Raw genomic sequence first — 21,747 nt, forward strand, 5'->3', positions numbered from 1 at the left:
GCAGAGCCGATGCTGCCTGAGGAGGGTGTTCATGGTTGGGATTCCAGCTTGCTCGAGGATGGTGGTGTTGGTCACTCTGTCCTTCCATGATAATCCAAGGATGCACCTGAGGCAGCGCAAGTGGAAGACGTTCAGCCTCTTTTCCTGGCGGGCATACAGGGTCCAAGTCTCGCTGCCATAAAGGAGGGTGCTGAGGATGCAGGCTCTGTAGACTTGCATTTTGGTGTGAGTGTACAGCTTGTTGTTATTCCACAGTCTCTTGCTGAGTCTGGACAGTGTTGTGGCCGCTTTTCCGATCCTCCTATTTAGCTCAGTGTCCAACGACAGGGTGTCAGTGATGGTGGACCCGAGGTAAACGAACTCGTGGACGACCTCTAACGTATAGTTGTCAATGCTGATTGATGGGGATTCAGCAACAACCTGACCGAGTACGTTTGTCTTCTTTAGGCTGATGGTAAGCCCAAAATCCTTGCACGCTTTGGAGAACTGATCCAGCAGTTTTTGAAGGTGGTCTTCTGTGTGAGACACTACAGCAGCATTGTCTGCGAACAGCATGTCTCTGATGAGGACTTCCCACACCTTAGACTTAGCTTTCAGCCTTGCAAGATTAAACAGTTTCCCATCAGATTTTGGCTGCGTCTACACGTGCACGCTACTTCGAAGTAGCGGCAGTAACTTCGAAATAGCGCCCGTCACGTCTACACGTGTTGGGCGCTATTTCGAAGTTGAAATCGACGTTAGGCGGCGAGACGTCGAAGTCGCTAACCCTATGAGCGGATGGGAATAGCGCCCTACTTCGACGTTCAACATCGAAGTAGGGACGTGTAGCCGATCCGCGTCCCGCAACATCGAAATAGCGGGGTCCTCCATGGCGGCCATCAGCTGGGGGGTTGAGAGATACTCTCTCCAGCCCTTGCGGGGCTCTGTGGTCACCGTGGGCAGCAGCCCTTAGCCCAGGGCTTCTGGCTGCTGCTGCTGCAGCTGGGGGTCCGTGCTGCATATACAGGGTCTGCAACTAGTTGTTGGCTCTGTGTATCTTGCACTGTTTAATGAAAGTGTGTCTGGGAGGGGCCCTTTAAAGGAGCGACTTGCTGTTGAGTCCGCCCCGTGACCCTGTCTGCAGCTGTGCCTGGCTCCCTTATTTCGATGTGTGCTACTTTGCCGTGTAGACGTTCCCTCGCTGTGCCTATTTCGATGTTGGGCTGAGCAACGTCGAAGTTGAACATCGACGTTGCCAGCCCTGGAGGACGTGTAGACGTTATTCATCGAAATAGCCTATTTCGATGTCGCAACATCGAAATAAACTATTTCGAAGTTGGGTGCACGTGTAGACGTAGCCCTTGTGTGCAGCAAGACGCCCTCTGTTGAAGATCCAAAGGCATGCTTCAGGAGAAGAGCGAAGATCCCGAACAATGTCGGAGTAGGCACGCATCCTTGTTTGACGCTGCTCCTGATTCTGAAAGCATCTGATAAAACGCCGTCATATTGGATGATTCCTCTCATGTCTTCGTGGAATGACTGGATCATCTTGAGTAACAGCGGAGGACAGCCTATCTTGTGGAGCAGTTTGAACAGACCATCCCTGCTGACCAAGTCAAAGGCCTTGGTCAGGTCGATGAAGGCTATGTAGAGTGGCTTCCTCTGCTCCCTGCATTTCTCCTGCAGCTGCCTTAGAGAGAAGACCATGTCAACGGTAGACCTCTCTGCGCGGAATCCACACTGCAGTTCGGGGTACACCCTCTCAGTAATCTACTGGAGTCTGCCAAGGATGACGCGAGCGAACAGTTTACCAGTGACGATTCGGAGGGAGATTCCATGGTAGTTATTGCAGTCACTTCTGTCTCCTTTGTTCTTATACAAGGTTACAAAGTTAGCATCGTGCATACTCTGTGGAACCTCACCCTCTTTCCAGCACAGGCACAGTAGCTCATGTAGGGGTTCCAGGAGTGTGTCCGCAGCACACTTGATTACCTCTGGCGGTATACCATCCTGGCCAGGGGCCTTTCCTGCTGCAATGCTGTCGATGGCTCTCTTCAGTTCATCCACAGTCGGTTCCGATCCAGTTTGTCCATTACTGGTAGGAGCTCGACGGCATCGAGGGCTGCGTCAACCACAACATTCTCGCGTGAATACAGCTCAGAGTAGTGCTCAACCCAGCGCTCCATCTGTTTGGCTTTGTCAGCGATGACTTCACCAGATTTGGATTTCAGAGGTGCCATCTTGTTCTGGGTGGGTCCTAATGCCTTCTTCGTGCCCTCGTACATTCCTCTGAGATTACCAAAGTCAGCACAGGTCTGGATGCTGCTGCATAGCTGGAGCCAGTGGTTGTTGGCACAGCACCTGGCTGTCTGCTGTACTGTTCTTCTGGCCGCTCTAAGTGGTTGCTGGGTGCTCTGGCTTGGTGAGCGTTTGTACTCCAGGAGTGCAGCATGCTTCTTTTCAATGACTGGAATCATCTCATAGGAGTTAGCTTCGAACCAGTCGTTCGTGTTTCTAGCTCTTCTTCCAAACACCGACAAGGCCGTGATGTAAACTGTATCCCTCAGATGTTGCCATTTGGATGTCACATCGGCACCCCCAGGGCCGCTGCACAGATTTTCCTGGAGGGTCTCGCTGAACTTTTCAGCTTTCTCCGAGTTTGCCGTCTTTCTGGCATCAATGCGGGGCCTTCCAACAGGTTTAGAGCAGTACAGCTTCTTGGGTCTCAGCTTGAGCTTGGAGCAAACTAGCGAGTGATCTGTATCACAGTCAGCACTATGATAGCTGTGTGTCAGAAGGACATTTTTGAGATTATTATGCCTAGTGATGACCACGTCTAGTTGATGCCAGTGCTTTGAGCGTGGGTGTCTCCACGACACTCTGTGCTGTGGCTTCGTTTGGAAGAATGTGTTTGTGATGCACAGATTGTGGTACGTGCACAGTTCAAGGAGATGCTGTCCACTGTCGTTCATTTTTCCCACACCAAAGTGCCCTAAGCAGGTAGGCCATGAGGCCCAATCAGCTCCAACTCTTGTATTGAAGTCACCCAAGATGTACAGTTGCTCACGAGCAGGTATTTGCACTATAGCAGCATTAAGCACATCATAGAACTTGTCTTTTACTTCTGGTGTGGCGTACAGGGTTGGAGCATAAGCGCTGATCAGATGGGTGGGACCGGCGCAAGTTTGAAGCGTATCCGAAGAAGTCTTTCTGATCCGCCCATGACTAATTCCACCATTTGTAGAAGGGTGTTTCTGACAGCAAAGCCAACACCATGCTCTCTGGGTTCTTCTTGGGCTTTACCCTGCCAGAAAAAGGTGTAGTCCTTTTCCTTTAGAGATCCCAAATCTGCCAGTCGCGTCTCTTGCAGTGCAGCGATATCAACTCGGAGCCTCTTCAGTTCCTCGTTGATGACAGTGGTCTTTCGGGTGTCACTGATGGCCTGAAGATCTTCAGTCAAGCCGGTCAGCATGGTCCGCACATTCCAGCAAACAAGCTTAAATTGTCGATGTTTCTCATTTCTTGTTGATTTTCTTATTGGTTTGCCTGGTGCCCAAATTCCAGTCACTTGTCAGGTTCAGGAACCTTAAGCCTCATGCACCCAGCGAGGCAGGTGAACTGTGGCAGGACAGTACCCTATTGGCTGGGGGCTGCCCAGCTTGAGGTGGGAGGTGACTGTCCAGTGAGATGCAAGGATCTCTCCCACCGTTGAAAGCAACCCCTGGCGCTTGTTCTCTACACCAATTGAGCAAGAGCTTATAACCGGTATCTGTTGCCTCCCGTGTTGATGCAACGCTGTTCATCGATGCCGGAGTACCTCTCCGGGCGCGAGCCTGGGCACTTATTATGGAGACTCTGGGCTGCCCAGACACCAGTGTCCCCCTCTCGGCTTTACTGATATAGTCCAAAGGAGAGGATAACCTCCACGTCTGGTACCAGCTCAGCTGCAGGAGTTGCCAGGACAGTGCCAGATGTTGACACCGAACTGCCTTCGGACTCCACTCCGGATTTTCTGTCAGGGTTTACTCCCTTAGCCTTGCTCCTTCCCAGGATAACCCACAAGGCAGTGGGGTGTGGAGAATGTGGTAAAGGATCCCACTACTTCATACCTCCCTGTCACCACGAGTCACCATAGCTCCCTGTGGAGCAATGACCTCATATCCCCGGGACCCTCCTCCCCACCTTTCACCCCCCACCAGCTACCATCACCATAGGACCCTCCCCAACCCACTACCCCCATCTGCTCCCATGTCTGCCCTCCTCACTGCACTGGCCCCTCTCCCCCAAGCTGCTCTCAGTGCCCCCAGGTCCACCTTCCACCATCGCTCTTCAGGCTCTTCTCTTCAGAGACTGCTTTTCGTGATAGTGCTGCCTTGCAGGGCACAGGTGGAGCACCATACCTGAACAGGACAAGAAACACGGGGCTCCTCCCTCGGCCAGCTCCCAGAGGCAAACTCCCTTCCCTGTTAGCTGCTGCCCCCTTTTCACTGCTCAGCTGCACCCTGAGCCCCACCCAAAGCTACTAACTCTTCATCTGGCTACGGCTGTTCCTGGAACCCCACAGATCTGGTGCGGTGTGTGCATGCAGGGAGCGCAGGACTGGGCCTGGAAGCCATGCAATCTGAGCCAGCACGCCGCAAGCAGCCTCTGTGGGTGCTGCCATCCTCACAGCCATACCAGATGCCCCCAAACCACTTGCCCACCACTGACATCCCTTGATCTCGCCCCCCCAGCTCCTCATGCTGCAGCGGGTCCCTTAGCTCCCTCTAAGCTCCCACTCTAAACTCCCCTCTCAAAACTCCCTCCTGTTAGCAACCACCCTGTTCGCAACCCCCCGGTCGCAAGCTCCCTGGTCGCTTGATCAGGCTGGCCATGTGCTCAGGCTGTGTGCTGATTGGCTGAGCGGTTATCAGAGGGAGGGGCTCTCTCAGGTAGGCCAGAGCTCTAAAGCCCTGCTGGCAAGCGACCGGGGAGCTTGCGACTGGGGGGGTTGCGAACAGGGTGGTTGCTAACAGGAGAGAGTTTTGAGAGGGGCTCTCCTGGGGAGGGAGGGGGCAACCTACAGCACCTTTGGGTAAGTGGCTGTCTGGAGTGTGTGGGTGCCTGGGTTTAGGGGTTCTGGGCCTGGGTTTGTCTGTTTATTTGGTGTTTGGAGTGCTGAGCTCTGTGTGTGTGTGTTTGTTTGAAAGACCATGTGCTCAGGCTGGCCATGTGCTCAGGCTGTGTCAGCATTACAGCCCTACAATGAGGCTTGTTTTTTTTAATAATCGGTTTTATGGAAATTAATTGGGGTTATGCAAATGAGCTCATTACACAATTTCCATAAAACGTCACACAACTTGGCATCTATGCTTTTGAAAATGTTGGCCACAGTAACAATCTCTCTTTCTCTCTCTCTCTCTCATAGGATTTTTCACTGGTGCCCCATCACCATACTATCTGAGTGTCATGTTAATTAGCTTGGGATACTGTGTTTCCTAGTGAGATTCATGACATATCAGCTTATGTGTTAGATGTCTCACTTTTGATTTTATATAGATCACAAGCACCTATTGATTAAACTACATCAGTTATATATTGTCATGAACTATCAAAGCAAAAAAGCAGTCAAGTAGCACTTTAAAGCCTAACAAAATAATTTATTAGGCGATGACCTTTTGTGGGACAGACCCACTTCTTCAGATCATCACCTAATAAATTATTTTGTTAGTCTTTAAAGTGCTACTTGACTGCTTTTTTGTTTTGATAGAATACAGACTAAAATGACTATCCCTGTCACTATTGTCATGAACCGTGACAGATTGTAAAACCTCTGAGCAAAAAATGTCCAAAATATTCACTAATTTTAAGAGACTTACATTTTAGCCAGCATCTTCCCTAATTGTTCCATTCTTCTGTGTCATTGTTGCCCTATTTATGTCTTGCCTCTTAGCAGCCCCCAAACTAAGGGTGTGTCTAGAGTGCAAGTTGCTGTGCATGCACACCAGGGTATGAGTTCATAGCTCTCCATCTGCACATGACTACAGCACATTTCATGTTCCAGAAAGCAGATTGGCTTTAGGACATAAGAATGTCCCTAGTGGATCAATCCAATGGACTGTCTAGTCTATTGACCCATCTTCCAATAGTGGCCTATGCCAGTTGCTTCAAAGCAGATGCAACCATCAAGTAAGTGATCCATCCCCTGTTGTCCAGCCCCAGCCTGTGGCAGTGAGAGGCCTAGGGACATCCAGAATATGAGGTTTCATCAATGACCATCTTGTTAACAGTCATTAATGGCCCTATTTTTCATGAAATTACATACCTAATTCTTTCTTTAACCCAGTTATAGTTTGGGACTAAACAACATCACATTGGCTGCATCTGCACTAGCAAGTTATTTTGGAAAATCCAGCTTATTTTTCAAAAGAACACCTAGAGTGTCTACATACAAAAGACTCTTTTTCGATCCAAAATCGAAAGAATGCATCTCTTCTTCCAGAAGCCATCTTCTGCTCCCGGATCAGAAAGAGCACCTTCTTTTGAAAGCTTATTTTGAAAAAAAAGGATGTGTAGATGCTCTGCAGGCCCTTCTTTCAAAAGAGCAGGCGTCATGGCTCTGGATTTTTCGATTCCTCGCCTGTTCTTTAGAAAGAGCAGGGTGTAGGTGGACACTCTCTGTTGAAAGAGTAGATCAATCTTTCGATTTGCTTGTTTGTGTGTGGACGTGCTCTTTCTTAAGGAGCTTTTTGAAACAGATCTTCCAGAATAACTTCTTTCAAAAGATCTCTGTAGTGTAGACATAGCCATTGGCTGCATCTACACTTGCATTCTTCTTTCAAAAGAGGCATGCAAATGAGGGAAGTTAAAAATGCAAATGGGGTGCATATTTACATATCTGGAACCTCATTTGCATAATCTTTCAAAACAGCTTCTTTCAAAAGAAGAAAAGCAGTGTAGATGCGGCTCTTTCTAAAGTAAACCCCATCTATGAAAGAACCCTCCTTCCCATACAAAAAGGGAAGAAGGGTTCTTTCAAAGATGGGGTTTACTTTCAAAAGAGCTGTGTCTACACTGCTTTTCTTCTTTCGAAAGAAGAATATGCAAATGAGGTTCCAGATATGTAAATATGCACTCCATTAGCCTTTTCTGTTTCCCTCATTTGCATGCCTCTTTCAAAAGAGGAATGCAAGTGTAGACACAACCATTGTGTTTTAATAACTGTGTAGTAAATACTTTCTTAAGTTTATTTTAAATCAGCTTCCTATTAATTTTATCAGCTCCTCCCTGGTTACTATGTTATGTGAAGGGGTAAATATCACTTCCTTATTCACTTTCTCTACACCATTCATTATTTTATATCTCTCTATTGCATCCCCTTCTGTCTTTTTCCAAAGCTGAATAGCCCCATCTTTTTAATCTCCCCACATATCAAAGCTTTCCATATTCCTAATCATTTTTGTTGCCATTCTCTCTAACTTTTTCATTTCTAATATATGTTTTTGAGAGGGTGCACCCAGATCTGCATATCATATTCAAGGTATGGGATGCCATTGATTTATATGTGAAATCATTATTATTATTATTACTATTATCTGTTTCCTGATGGCTACTAGCTCTGTTGTTTAGTACTTCTAATTGTGAATCACTTATATTGCAATTTCAAGTAGTGTAAGTGGTTAACAGTCAGAAGAATAACACTATGGCTGTGGCCACACTAGCTCCTCCTTTCAGAGGGGTGTAGCCAGACAAAATCTCCCCACTACAGACCAGCTTTTGCCTCCCCTCTAAGGTGCCTCAGAGCACACAGGGCACTGAACAGCAGTTAAAGAGCACAGTCTTTGATGCCTTCCTAAAAGGGCCCAGATGTGCTGGCTCATCATGACCCTGAGGAACTGAAAACACAGATAGAGGGCTAGCAGGCTAACTGTTAATGAAGGGCCTCAGAGAACTGCCCTTGGCTGGCATTAATGGAGTGATGCGCCCACACAGCCATCCCAGAAGACAAATCTCCGCTCTTGCAAAAGAATGTCCTGTACTCCCAAATTCTTTATCTCCTGTCTTACAAGTGCAAATTAAGTAAGAATTGCCCTTGTAAAAACTGGTGTCACAAAAGACAGACCAGTACAATCTGACACCATAGATAAGAAAGAGGATACATGACCCAAGGGGTATAAAGATGGGCCCAGCAGCACTCTGACTCTGAGTGAATTCCCACCAACCACCTGCTGGTCGGGTCTGGTGATTGCCTCCCGAGGTCCGCAAGTGGGGACACCCAACCTCGTATTTGTCTTTCCACGGAATTGAGTGACCAATCCTGGCTTGGCTACGCTGGTATCGAGAGACGCAAGGAGGGTAAGATATACCCATACTAAGGAGGGTAAGATGTACCCACATTAAGGTCTCCTTTTGGTGTGCACAGTTAAAGAATTAGAGCTCTATAGATAGATGATGTTGCATTAAGACGTTGTGGTATTGAATTGTAATGTAACCTGTTAACACCTTTACTCTGCTAGCATATAAGAAGTAGACAATAGGCTTTTGTAACCGCACGCTTATAACTGTAGCTTAATAAACTTGCAACTAGTTAAGATCTAAGCCTGACTGCTGTTACTTTCTGTCACTGCAACACGGCCAGCACAATTAAAAAGAACTTTAACTGTTTGGTTACCACAGACTGGCCATTGGTGAGAGTGCTAAGAGCCTAGCGTAGAGTCGTGCCGCCTCTACAGGGCAGACTCCTGGTGTGCCCGTCAGCCAATCCTGGTTGCCTGCTGCAGCAGGACAGTGCGCCCTAGCAGTTGAAGTCTCGGGTGTGGAAAGGCTCTTAGTGCTACCATAGGGGCACCCCTCAGTCAATCTTGGCTGCCCGCTGCAACGGAGCTCCCTGCTCTAGCAGTAAAAGACTCAGGTGTTTAGGACCCTGGGGCATCTGTCAGCCTGGCCCAGGCTGCCCACTGCGAAGGAGCCCTGCGCTCTAGCAGTTAAAGACTCAGATGGTAACAAGGGCATAGTTGGTACCTCACCTCACATTACCCAGCCACTGGCTAACAAGGGGGCATGATAATGTGGCACTTCAGCAGATGCTAATGAGGCACTGCCATGAATATGCAGCACCTCATTAGCATAATGGTGGCCATGCACTTCAAAAGCACAGCTCTCAAACCGCACACCGCCCAAGTAGCTGGGGGCCTTTCAAAATGACCCCCTGATTTTGAAAGCCCCTTCTTCTCATTTGGTTTTGGTTTTGCACTTAACGAGTGATTTGTAATTAAAGACAGACTATTTTGGGAGCCAGCATTTGTCTGAGCTGTGTAATATTGAATCTACCTTTTCATTAGTCACAGAATCATGAAACTGTATAATTGAAAGGGATCTCAAGAAGTCATTATGACCAGCTTTGTGAAGTGGAGCAGGACCTACACCATCTCTGACAGGTGCTTGTCCAAACTGTTCTTGAAGACCTCCCGTGCTGGGGATTTCACAACTTCTCTTGGAACTTACTTCAGCACTTACCTACCATTACAGTTAGAAAATGATTCCTAATATCTAACCTAAATTTCAATTGTTGCAGATAAGTCTATCACTTCTTGTCTTACTTTCAGCATACAAGGAGAACCATTGATCATAGTTTGCTTTAAATTTCGCCTTAAAATATTTCAAGACTTTTGTTCTCAACTCGCTCTACAAGTCTTCTTTTCTCAAGGCTAATCTTATACAGGTTTTAAGCTTTAGTCATACATCAAATATTCTGAATTCTTTATCATTGTTGTTGCTCTAATTTGGACTTTCTCCAATTTTTCCAGCTATTTCCTAAATTGTGGCACCCAGAACTTCAGCTGAGGCCCCATGAGGGCTGAACATAATATCTAGGTCTACACGTGTCCCCTCCTTTCAGAGGGGACATGTTAATGAGGCAGTTTGGAAGATGCTAATGTGGCACTGATATGAATATGCAACACCTCATTAGCGTAATGGCATGAAAGTGCAGCTTTCAGAATGTACGCTACCTTTGTAGACGGGGCCTTTTGAAAGGCCCATCTTCCTATTTGCCTCATTAGCACTTGCCAACATCCCTCATTTGCATGTCCCTTCCGAAAGAAGGGAGCTAGTGTGGCCATAGCCTAAGACTTTTTAGCAATGTTTTATATTTAGTATTCCTGAATTATTCAAATTCCATTATTGTGTAGACACAATTGTTCTGTAATTCTGCTTCTAAATATTGTGGGCAAAGTTTTCAAAAGTGCTTAAGTTCCGCTGTAATTTAATGAGACTTACGTGTTTCGATTACTCTTGCACATTTGAAAAATTTACCTAGTAATCAGTACTATGTGAAGATCACCTTAATTATCCTAAGCGAAATCTTCAAAAGTATCCTGTAATTCTGAGTGCCCAAAATAAGTCACCCAAGTTTTCTCACATAATTTTTCAGCTACAAGTTTTGAATGCACAGAAGAAAGTGTCTAAATATCCTATTTATGTACACGCACACACACCATTTTGGTGCATAAATCAGAAATTAGAGCATGCAAAACTTGGACACAAGAACTTGGGTTTTGTAAGTACAATTTTACAGAAAGGTTTGGGTCCCTCCTAAAAATGTTGTCTGTTAACTCTCTTTCTCTTGCAGTACAAGTTATTAATGAAAGTAAATAAATTAACTATGAAATAGATAAAATATAGGCTTGGCTGTAAGTTGGGAGTCCAAAGATTGTCTTGTGGTTTAGGCACTGGGCTGACACTTAGGTGATCTGGTTCGTTTTCCAGTTTTACAGAGATGTCACAGACTTTCTATATGACCTTCAGGAAGTCGCTTAATCCATCTGTGCCTTGGGTCTCCATTAATAAAATGGGGCTAATAACACTTCCTTTCTCCTGTCCTCATTGTGTGTTGTTGACATAGTTCCTCCTGTTAAGAATTTACAGCTCTATCTGTTACTTTGTGTTTGTACAGCTCTTAACACAACAGGACCCCAATATGTTGGGTCCTCCAGATGCTTAATTTGAAGGCTTTGAGCTCTGAACTGAGTCCTTACTGCTGTTATGACACCCAATTATTTTTTCTTAGAGTTTGCATTAAAAAATACATAAGAAAATTTGGGTGTGATCTTCACTTGATATAAACCAGCATAATTGCATAAAAGTTAACGAAGCTCATCTGAGTTACATCAACTGAAGACCAAGGATCCTAACCCCCCAACACCCGCATTTTATTCTGCACTGCAATTTTGATTCCTAAAAAAGTTACTTTATCAGATAAGGATTGCGAGAAGGACTTTTCCATGACACTAAGATCATTGCACACATTTGAAATATATAATAAAATATAATATTCACAGAGGGTCTGATGAATGCAAAAGTTTGATAGCCAGCTTGTTAGTCAAAAGTGTAGCCAGGCAAGGCAACATGGATAAATAAGGTTTTATTACATCTGAATTCATGATATTACAGTTTTCATTCAATTAATTTAGAATTGGCAAATACGAAACTTTTAGGGTCTTGAATTTTGCAGGAAGACAAGAAAGGTACAGTCATTACATGACAAGTCACACTATTGCTGTATGTAGTATCAGACCAGGCACATTTGAAAAAAGCATTCTGGTTGCTTCTCATGTGGTATGCCTGTGTTAAAGGATGATGTACAGCTGCAGGTGTAAGTTTGACCACATCAGCCAGTCTTAAAGGTCAGGCCAGAAGTTGCTAGTGTTGAGTTTCTTGAACTTTATGCCTTGTAATGTTTAATCATTTCAAGCTTATGTGTTGATTTATCTAAACATGCCTTTGCACCATGAATTTCCACATAATTGAACAAATGAAAGAGTATTCTATTCTATTTGCATATTTTAGCATAGGATGTAAGGAAAAGTCAGTGCTTCAGCATGCAAGTAGTGAATAGCTGTCATATGAGTTGCATATGTGAAGTGGAGAAGTAGTATCCCAACCCAAAGCTGGCTTTTCACACAAAGTGCTAAGCACTCTGTTGTGTTTACCACAGTGCACCTAACGTAGATGTTCCAGGGGCTAATCTATACATTGCATTACTCCAAGCTAAAGGGGGTGTACATTCTATTGCACACTAGCATATTATGCACTGGCTAGTCTGTTGTAGAGCTGGACCTGGATAAATTGGAGGACTGGGTCAAACGAAATCTGATGCGGTTCAGTAAGGAGAAGTGTAGAGTCCTGCACCTGGGGTGGAAGAATCCCAAACATTGTTACAGGCTGGGGACCGACTGGCTCAGCAGCAGTACGATGGAAAGGGACCTAGGGGTTATGGTGGATGAAAGGCTGGATATGAGTAAACAGTGTGCCCTTGTAGCCAAGAAGGCTAACGGCATACTAGGGTGCATTAGGAGAAGCATATCGAGCAGATCTAGAGAAGTAGTTATTCCTCTTTATTCAGCACTGGTGAGGCCAAATCTGGAATATTGTGTCCAGTTTTGGGCCTCCCAGTATAAAAAGGATGTGGATTTGCTGGAGCAGATTCAGCGAAGGGCAACAAAAATGATTCAGGGTCTGGAGCACAAGACCTATGAGGATAGGTTGAGGGATCTGGTCTTGTTTAGTTTACAGAAGAGAAGACTTAGAGGTGATTTAATAGCAGCCTTCAACTTCCTGAAGGGGAGCTCTAAAAAGGAGGGTAAGAAACTGTTCTCAGTGGTGTCAGATGGCAGAACAAGGAGTAATGGTCAGAAGTTGAAGAGGGAAAGGTGTAGGTTAGATATTAGGAAAAACTACTTCACCAGGAGGATGGTGAAGCATTGGAATGTGTTGCCTAGTGTTAGCCGGTGGCCAGGTAATGTGTGGTGAGGTATTCCCCTGGGTCCTAAACAACCCAGTTTTTTACTACTGGAGCAGGGAGCTCCTAGCACTCTCACCTATGGCCAGGCTGTGGTAACCAAACAGTTAAAGTTCTTTTTATTGTGCCGGCTGTGTTGCAGTGACAAAGAGTAACAGCAGTCAGACTCAGATCTTAACTAGTTACAAGTTTATTAAGCTACAGTTATAAGCGTGCGGTTACAAAAGGCTATTGTCTACTTCTTATATGCTAGCAAAGTACAGGTGTTAACAGGTACGTTACAATCCAATACAAAGATATCTGTTACCATCTAACACAATGATATCTTGATACAACGACATCTAGTTACGGAGCTCTAATTCTTTAACTGTGCACAAAAAGAAAGGAGACCTTGCATGGGTATATCTTACCCTCTCTGCGTCTCTCGATACCAGCGTAGCCAAGCCAGGATCGGTCACTCAATTCCGCGGAAAGACTAATACGAGGTTAGGCGTCCCCAGCTGCAGACCTCGGGAGGCAATCACCTGACCCGACCAGCAGGTAGTTGGTGGAATGCACTCAGAGTTAGAGTTCTGCTGGGCCCACCTTTTATACCCCTTTTTGGTTACGTATTCTCTTGCTTATCTATGGTGCCAGATCGTACTGGTCTGTCTTTTGTGATGCCAGTTTGTCACAAGGGCAATTCTTACTTAATTTGCACTTGTAAGACAGGAGATAAGCAATTTGAGAGTACAGGACATTCTTTTTGTGTGGGCGGAGACTTCCTCTTCTGGGATGGCTGTGTGGTCATCATATCCATCAATGCCAGCTGGGGTGATATCCTGAGATCCCCCCCATCTTTTGTTGACAGTTTGGCCTGTTAGCCTTTTATGTGTACTTTCTGTTTCTCAGGGTCACGATGAGCTAGCACAGCTAGGCCTCAATGAGGGGCATCAAAGACTGTGCTGTCAGCAGCTGTTTCCATGCCCTGTGTGCTTGTGGGGCTCCTCAGTGAGGGGGGGAAGTGAGCAAGCTGGCTTGTAAGGGGGAGACTTTGTCTGGCTACACCTAGAGAGGTGGTGAATTCTCCATCCCTTGAGGTTTTTAAGTCCCGGCTGGACAAGGTCCTGGCTAGGATGACTTAGTAGGGGTTGATCCTGCTTGGAGCAGGGGGCTGGACTAGATGACCTCCTGAGGTCCCTTCCAGCCCTGTGATTCTGTGATTCTGTGGTTCACATGCACTAAAATCTCTTTAGTGTGCTTGCATGTAGCACTTATTCATACAATGGACTTTTTATACTAAGCTACTTCCACACTACACATTCCTTTTGGAGGCAGGTAGAGTACATCCACTCAACGCACCCCTAGCACAGGTATAAATAACAGCATAGGTGGTTTGCAAAGGTGCATAGACTGGACACATGCCCAAATCCTTTGGGTAATTACCCAACTCTTTATTTCCCATCTACATAATTTTAAACAACGTAGTGTCCCTCTGCCTCTACTTCTGTATAGTCTAGTCCCACTTCAAGAAAAGGGTTCAGCAGCAAGGAAAGGCTCCTCCAGCTCCCTGCTACCAGAACCTTTCAGTGACTCAGGTAGTTACATATGTCAGTGTGGATGCAACCTGCTTTTAACTGTGGTGTGTTGCTACACATGCCCTGCATGCTGTCGTAAATGGTGAGCAGCGTAGATGTACGTACACTTCGTACACCCCAGTAGGGTCCACCCATGCCAGTTGCTGCAAAACACACTATGTACTAGAATTCACCCTCCCATGGTGCAGGCTAAACCATGGTTTAAACAAGCCAGAAAGACAAAGTGAAGCATATTGTCACCCCACAAACTACAGTCTGTCATCTGCTTTCTGCTAATGGTGATTTCACCATTGTTAACATCAGCATATTATCATCATTTATATCATCCAGGTCTCTCATCACCCAGCCCTTTCCATCCCCCAGTTTTAGTTCAGAACTTTTCCAATCCCACCCTATCTGCTCAAAACCAATCTCGTTCCCCAGACGCACGCTACTCACCAACTCCCTCTTTTCATGTATGAATAGCATCTTTGCTCTGAACTGCCTCAGCTCTCAAACTTCACCCATTCAATTCTCCAAAGCTCAGAACTTCATCCTGACTCCCCACCCTCCCCAGTCCCACTTTTCAGTTCTTCTGCCCCAATCCTCCAGGCTGAGCAAGTCATTGCTAAGCTTAGAACCCTTCCTGCCAGCCCCAACATACATCACAGCCATACTCAGTACCCTGCTGCTGTGCCTTCCAAAGCAAAAGCCCCCCACTCATTGCTGGGTTTGCACAAGCAAAAAGGCAGAGACAGGAGGACAGGTCTGTAGACTCCCCTAGCTCTACCTCTAGTGATGAACAAAAATAGCCCCTCAGAAACTTGCTGTATTTGTCTGTTCCTCTTTTCTCTGCTCCTTGTGGTCTGTATGCTGCACAGGCAGCCAACAGCGGCAACTAGAAATACATCAGCCACACATTTGTAACGTCACTGTTGGTGGTAAGTATTACCATCTTCTAATGACCAGCTGCCCAGATACAAACTTCCCTTGATTCTCTTCAGTATATTAGTTTAAAGTTACATTTAGATAAGTGGAAATGCTAAAATATGAAAATTCATTTACCTGTTAGATGTATAGTTCAGAAAGCAGCTGCAAGCTGTTCCCTAATTTGTACCCTTGATATTTTAAAGAAAGACTTTATATCAAATTAAATGCAATTTAGTCTCTATGTTATATAAGTACAGGGCTCACAGTGACAGGCTTGTGAGCTGTACATAACAATACCCTCTGCTTTATTTAGTGTGCAAAGGTGGCTAGCCAGATTCACGCTGTGAGAACTATTGGGCAGGTTAAATGTGATTTTAAAAAGTGCTTAAGCCAGTAAACTGTTTCTTCATGAAATACATAACAACAGAAAGATGACTATTTTCCCAATGTTTTAAGGGTGGTGTTTCAGGTGGTGTGTACAAAGGTAAGAGCATTTTTAAAAGATATCATATCAAATGCTAAATAATAAAAAAAAAGATAAAATGAGTAGCTTTGTTGTTTTAAGCACATGAGTAAAAGTTCAGGCACCTGTGTTCATAGATCAATCTAGAGCTATGTTTTTCAATCATAAGATGTGATATGCTGACTAAACATCGTAAATATAGAATACAGAAATCCCATTTCATGTCTGAGAAGTGCTAACAGTATTCCACTTGTATTTAGATTAAACTATGCTCACTCTAACAATCAAATATTTACTCTAAATTTCAACTCATAATATTTATACATGTTAAAATGGCAAAATTTGAGATTCTTAACCTATGGGACATGGGGATGAAGGGAAGCTAGCTTACAGTGTATATGAAGAGACAGAAAAATAGATATAATTTAGATGATTTTCACCTATTTGTTTAAACTGCATTATAACACAGAACAGATTAGAAGGATGCTGATTCTTTTTCTTTTGAATGCATATTCAGAAAAAATGTATCATGTGGGTGCAGCTCAAATATACACATACTTATATGGCTCATCTGTAGTTTTTATACTCTCCCATGGACTTTACCTGGCTATTGCTCAAAGACTGATATAGATGAAGTGCCCTGATGTTCTTCCACACTTAATTCTGGGCTCACCATTTACCCCTCACTTCTTTTCCCACTATGGCAGGTCAGATGAATCAAAACCAAGTAAAGAACACCCTGAACAATTTGAGATCAAATAAATAAAAGAAGCCACTTGTGACTGCAAAATTAAATACAAACCAGCTTCCCACACCAAAATGTCCCAATTGTTCTAGCATGCACCTGCTAGTTCAATACAATAAAGACCAAGAGATTCCTCCAAATCTCTTGCCACCTGCATCCCCTCAAGATTCAGTAATCACCTTTACCTGAGCAAGTCCCATTTCCTTTCATAACTGCACTACATGGCTGACCTTCCAAAAAGGACTGTGTTACTACAAATTTCCCTGCCAACTTTTCAAAACCTCTAGGGACCTACTAAAATCACTCAGTTCAGCTATGCAGTCAATAATAGTCCATATTTTCAATGAGCATTAGATACATCTGCAGTGGTTCATTGACACCGTTCTACGCCCTACAGAATGGATCATTTCCATGACACTCCAAAGCCTCACCCTCATGGAGGACAAGAATGTCAAAGTCACACCTGTAACAAGGTGTCCTGCATTCTGTTACAAGTAAATCAGCTGATAGCTGATATTTTTTTAAATCTGCTTTAGAGTTTAACTAACAATTGAAACAAGTGATTCTCTCACCATTATATAGTTTCAGCCACCTTTTTTGCAGGCTTTGCAGTGGCCCAGATCTTCAGCCATTCACAGATGAGAGGATGGGAACCTATGTGATGGCCAAAGCCATTTTTGCTCTTGCTCAGTCTCTGGGGTCCCAGTAACATTATTTAGCTTCAGGCTGTTCCACAGTTTGCTTGGTTACAATGACTCCTGGCAGGCTTTTCTACATCTAGAAATTACTAGAGTGCTGCATACTCTGGCCACTCCTTTCCCTTCCTTGACCATGCTCCTAGCATGCCTGGAACCTGGACAAGAGTATTTTAGAAGCAATGAACCTCTCAGTATGTTCCCACAGTAGGGACTCCTTCAGGTGCTTTGTTCAGGCCTACCATGCGGCACCTAAGTGGCAAAAAGGAGCCTTTTTGGAGACTAGGATCATGTTCCATGTTTTCTTTCTCAGTTTGCTTTGCTGTGCTCTGATGAGATCTAGTTAACATACAAAAAAAGGCCACAAACCCAATTCTGAACACGCTACACACAATCAAATCACTCACACTTTTTTATTTAATGCTTTTAAGGTACAAATGCCTTTCTTAAACAACACAGGTGAAAAACATCATTCAAAATGTCTATATGGAATAATTTTGAATTTTCAGATAAATTCTTCAGTTGTGTTACAGTCTTCATTTACAAAAAAATAAATATTATTTGAAGACAACCCATCTATAAATGTTTGTGCAATTGGGTGACAACAAGTTCATAGCTGTATCCTTCAGCTCTATAGTATGAAAGCTGCTAATATATTCAGCAGAAGTGTTATGTATACAAAGTTACATAATGTTATTGTAGTCTAAGGCTGACATTTTCAGGTATGAATATTATCATTACACTAACTAAAACAAGTAAAAATGAGAAAAACACTATTTAATTTACCAATACATTTCATCTCTCAAAATGTTTTGATTAATTACAGTAGCCGATCACCAATTGCAAGGTCAATAGTAAAATACTGAGTTAGTCATAATGCCATTCCCCTGTTATCTACTGTATAAAACCTTAGAAAAACTCAGAAAATATGAGAAGCTTTACTACAAGAGAAATTAATGAAAGACATGGTGTTTTAAAGTACTGAAGAGATATGAAGCATTGCATCGGTAAAGCCTGCTAAGGAGCAACACCTGCATTTAATTATAACATGATATGCTTCAGATCTCATTTTCATATAATATTTAATGATCCAAGCATTATGGTCCTGTATAGAATAATTACGTGTATGAAGGTGCAAAGGTATTCATTTGTACACCTTTCTGAAAGATGCTTCAAGAGAAAACTCACTCTGATTCTAACAACAAATTTCCTTAAACAATTAAAATGTTTAGAATAAGGAGGAGGGGGAGTAATCAACCTCAAACCTTAAGTACAGTATGTAGACAAAGAAACTTAATGTTACTCCTTTTTGACAGACTCTTTACGTCTTCCTCCCTCCCAGTATAGCCAATACAGGGAAAATAGATAGAGTGCAAAGCAAACCACTAAATCATAGTGGTAGGTAGTTAAAATAAATACAACAAACAAGAGGAAATAAAAGATTCTGTAACTAATATGCTTTAAAACTATAAACTCAGTAGATAAACTATGTGCTTCATTTTTCTGGTCAGAAACATCAGAAGAATCTGAAATGTGCTGGTTTTCATGCTGAGAGTCATCAGGCCCATTTGATATTTTTCCCTCAGTTATAAAACCTTCAGATTCAGGGCTTCTCTCTTCTGTAACTTCAGTAGGCTTGCTAATTAAAATCATTGGCCCTAATGACTCATCTCGCTTGAATTCTGCTTGATGGAAATACTGGCCTATATTCCTTTCTCTGCCATCACTCAAAATCTCAGGAACGTCTTTGTGTTCAACCTCAGCAAAGGTGTTTTTATTAATACAGGTCATTTCACTTTGTAGGTTGAAATGATATCCTGACTCAGTGGAAATATTGTCAATGGATTTGAATGCAGGGGTTATATATGGATGCTCTGCATTTTCTACCTCAGCAGTAACCACCTCAATAGATTCTTCAGAAGTTGTAGCTGGAGAGCTTTCATAATGGTAACCTGGCACAATATTTGTATCAGAGGATGGTGGTTTTGTTTCACCTTTGGCTCCTGAATGGGAAAGTGTTCCAAAAACTCTTTCCTCCTTATGCAGTTCTTCAGCTACGTCACTGTACAGACACTGATTGGGTTTTGGGGGAGTTTTCAGTGACTCTTCTGAATATAAAGTCTGTTCAAAAACAGATTTTCTTTCTATAACAGAAGCCTGTAATGTTTCGTCTACTGGTGGATTATTTCCAATGTCACATTCTGCTTTGGAAACTTTTTCCTTGGTATTGGAAACGGACATCATTTCTCCTTGCAGTATTTCTCGTGTGTGTGCTTTATAAATATCTAAAACCGATTCCTTTTCAAATTTGATGTCATATAATACACTCACTGTATTGCATTGACAAAGAGTATAACGTGAACTATCATTTCTCCCTTCATGTGTATCAAATGCTGTTTCCTTTTCCTCTGTGGGCCTGTCACTTAGTGTAGTCTCTTGAGGTTGCTTAGCAATTACCACTTTTTCACTAGCCGACATTTTTTCTGAAGCACTTTCTGATGTTGTTTTAATTATATAAGCTGTACCAGCTTCTGCTTCCTCTGTATTACCATGTTCAGCTACAGAAGATTTTTCACATCTCACTGTCTCTTGGCAGGTAAACAATTCTTCTGTGGGAGTAACATTCAAATACCTTGTCTTATCCCTCATTCCCAACATGACTTCACCATCTGTTTGCTCTTTAATCTGTTCTGTTCTGTTTGCCTCATGCTCTCTTTCAACTGGTTGACTTCCTGAAACACTCCACCTTTGATTTTCACACTCTACCCTGCTCTGATCATCTGTACACTTGCTGTCTGATTTCTCAGTTTCAAGGAGACAAGGATCTGTCTCCAAAATATTTTTGTTTGTTGGGAAATTATCTTGGCCATACATTCTCTCCTCCGAAAGCTTATGCTTATTCTCCTTGGTATCAAGCGTGTCCTCTGGGTTCAATGATGTCATTTTACTCTGAGTGATATCAGGGTAACTACTGTCTATTTTATTCAAGTCATCACTTAAGTCACTATAATCTTCTTTCCTTTGTTTGCCTTCAGCAGAGCTTGTAATTTCTTTTCCTCCACTTCTGTTGTCAGGGATTCCCCTATCTTTTCGCCAAGTAAGCTCAGTGAATTTATGAGTGTTTTCAGCTTTTCTTTCACCAGCTACATGGGAAATTATCCAGTTTTCTGCTTGTGAATGCTTGGCTTCATGATTATTATCTGTAGCTGATGGCAATGTTACCTTTTTTGTTTCGGTAGTGCATTGTCCATGAATACTGAGATGTTTTGGCATTAGGGTATCACTACTCTCCTGCTCTTTAATTAGTCCTATCTCATCTAACTTGATTTCTTTCTCCTCTTTTTCTAAATCAGCATTATAGTCTTTTTTTGATCCACCTATCACAGTTTCTTTTTCTGCATACGGGGTTTTCAAGGAATCTATTGAGCTACCAGAATGTGCAAAAGTATCAGCATATGTATCATCTCCTAAATGTACTTGATCTTTGCTTAAAATCATCTTGGCCTTTTCTTCCTTTTTGTCACTGCCTGGGAATGCTGACTCTAGCATTAGGTGAGATGTTTGTGGAGTGTGTTGCTCTGGAGCTGGATTAGCATTGTCATCCAGTGCTTCAGTTACGCATGTATTTAATTTCATTGATTCACCATGCTCTGAAGAAATTGTTTCTGGTCTCATTTCACAGGTCTCTTTGTAGTTGTCAGCATTATCCTCACTGATGAATAACCTCTCCATCATTTCGCTTCCTGAGGCACTAGCTGTTTCACCTTTTGAAATATCAACATGGCTCATTCCTTGTCTGCTTGAGACAGTATCTGTAATATGGATCATCACATTTTCCATTGTTCCAGGCAAACATTCCTGTGACAAAAGCATTTCACTGGTACCAAGGCATTCTAAAGGCAGCTCACTATTGTTTACAGAGCCTGCAGTAAGTTCCTCTGCTAACGGCTGACTATAATCGTATCTTATGGAATACTTTTTGTTATCATGTGATTCTTCTCCTAGCTCTTGTAAAGTGTTTTCTGAAGGGGTCATGATAGGCACAGGCTGCCTGATCACGTCAGTGTTTGTTTCGATAAGTCTTAGCTTTCTCTCCAGTCCTTGGGCGTCATCTGGAAAATTAACTGGCTCTGTTGTATACAAATTCCTTTCATCTCGGGAAGAAGTATCTCTATTTCTTGTGAACTGCTGACTTAGCTGAAACAATAGAGCAAAAAAGAATGATCAAAATGATCTCTATAAAAAGGTCAGAATGAATGAAGCAGGCTTTCATGATGGAAAGTTTTGTTTTCCGTTTCAAAGCCTTGATGGAAACATGTTCTGAACAATTTGCAACATTTGCATTATATGTATTTTTTAACATACGTAATGAGCTTTATAGTCAGTCTGAAAGAAGGTGGACATAAATAGTATTCAGAATGCTTTTTCTTTATTCAGGAATCCAGTAAGCTGTAAGTGCATTTTACACAAATCAAATCTAAAGAGAATATTCTCTAAATTGGAGGCTAATTAATTCTCTGCACATTCAGTTCTAAGGTTGCCATTTTTTGTTGGTTGTTTTGTTGTTGTTTGTTGGGATTATTTTGTTTTGTTTTTAGAGA

General features: G+C 43.3%; 1 protein-coding gene across 2 annotated transcripts in view; it reads right to left on the bottom strand.

The window, feature by feature from the left end:
- Positions 1–17,545: 17,545 nt before the first annotated feature.
- The window catches only part of PPP1R3A (protein phosphatase 1 regulatory subunit 3A), a 54,737-nt gene continuing 50,535 nt past the window's right edge, over positions 17,546–21,747 (bottom strand). For both annotated transcript variants that reach the window (XM_075014763.1, XM_075014755.1), the window contains one exon: positions 17,546–21,343. In XM_075014763.1, coding sequence (XP_074870864.1) covers positions 18,446–21,343 — 2,898 coding nt within the window. In that variant the 3' untranslated portion in view covers positions 17,546–18,445. The remainder of the gene's footprint in view (positions 21,344–21,747) is intronic.

This window comes from Carettochelys insculpta, chromosome 1 (assembly GCF_033958435.1).
Source record: "Carettochelys insculpta isolate YL-2023 chromosome 1, ASM3395843v1, whole genome shotgun sequence".
NCBI lineage: Eukaryota > Metazoa > Chordata > Testudines > Carettochelyidae > Carettochelys > Carettochelys insculpta.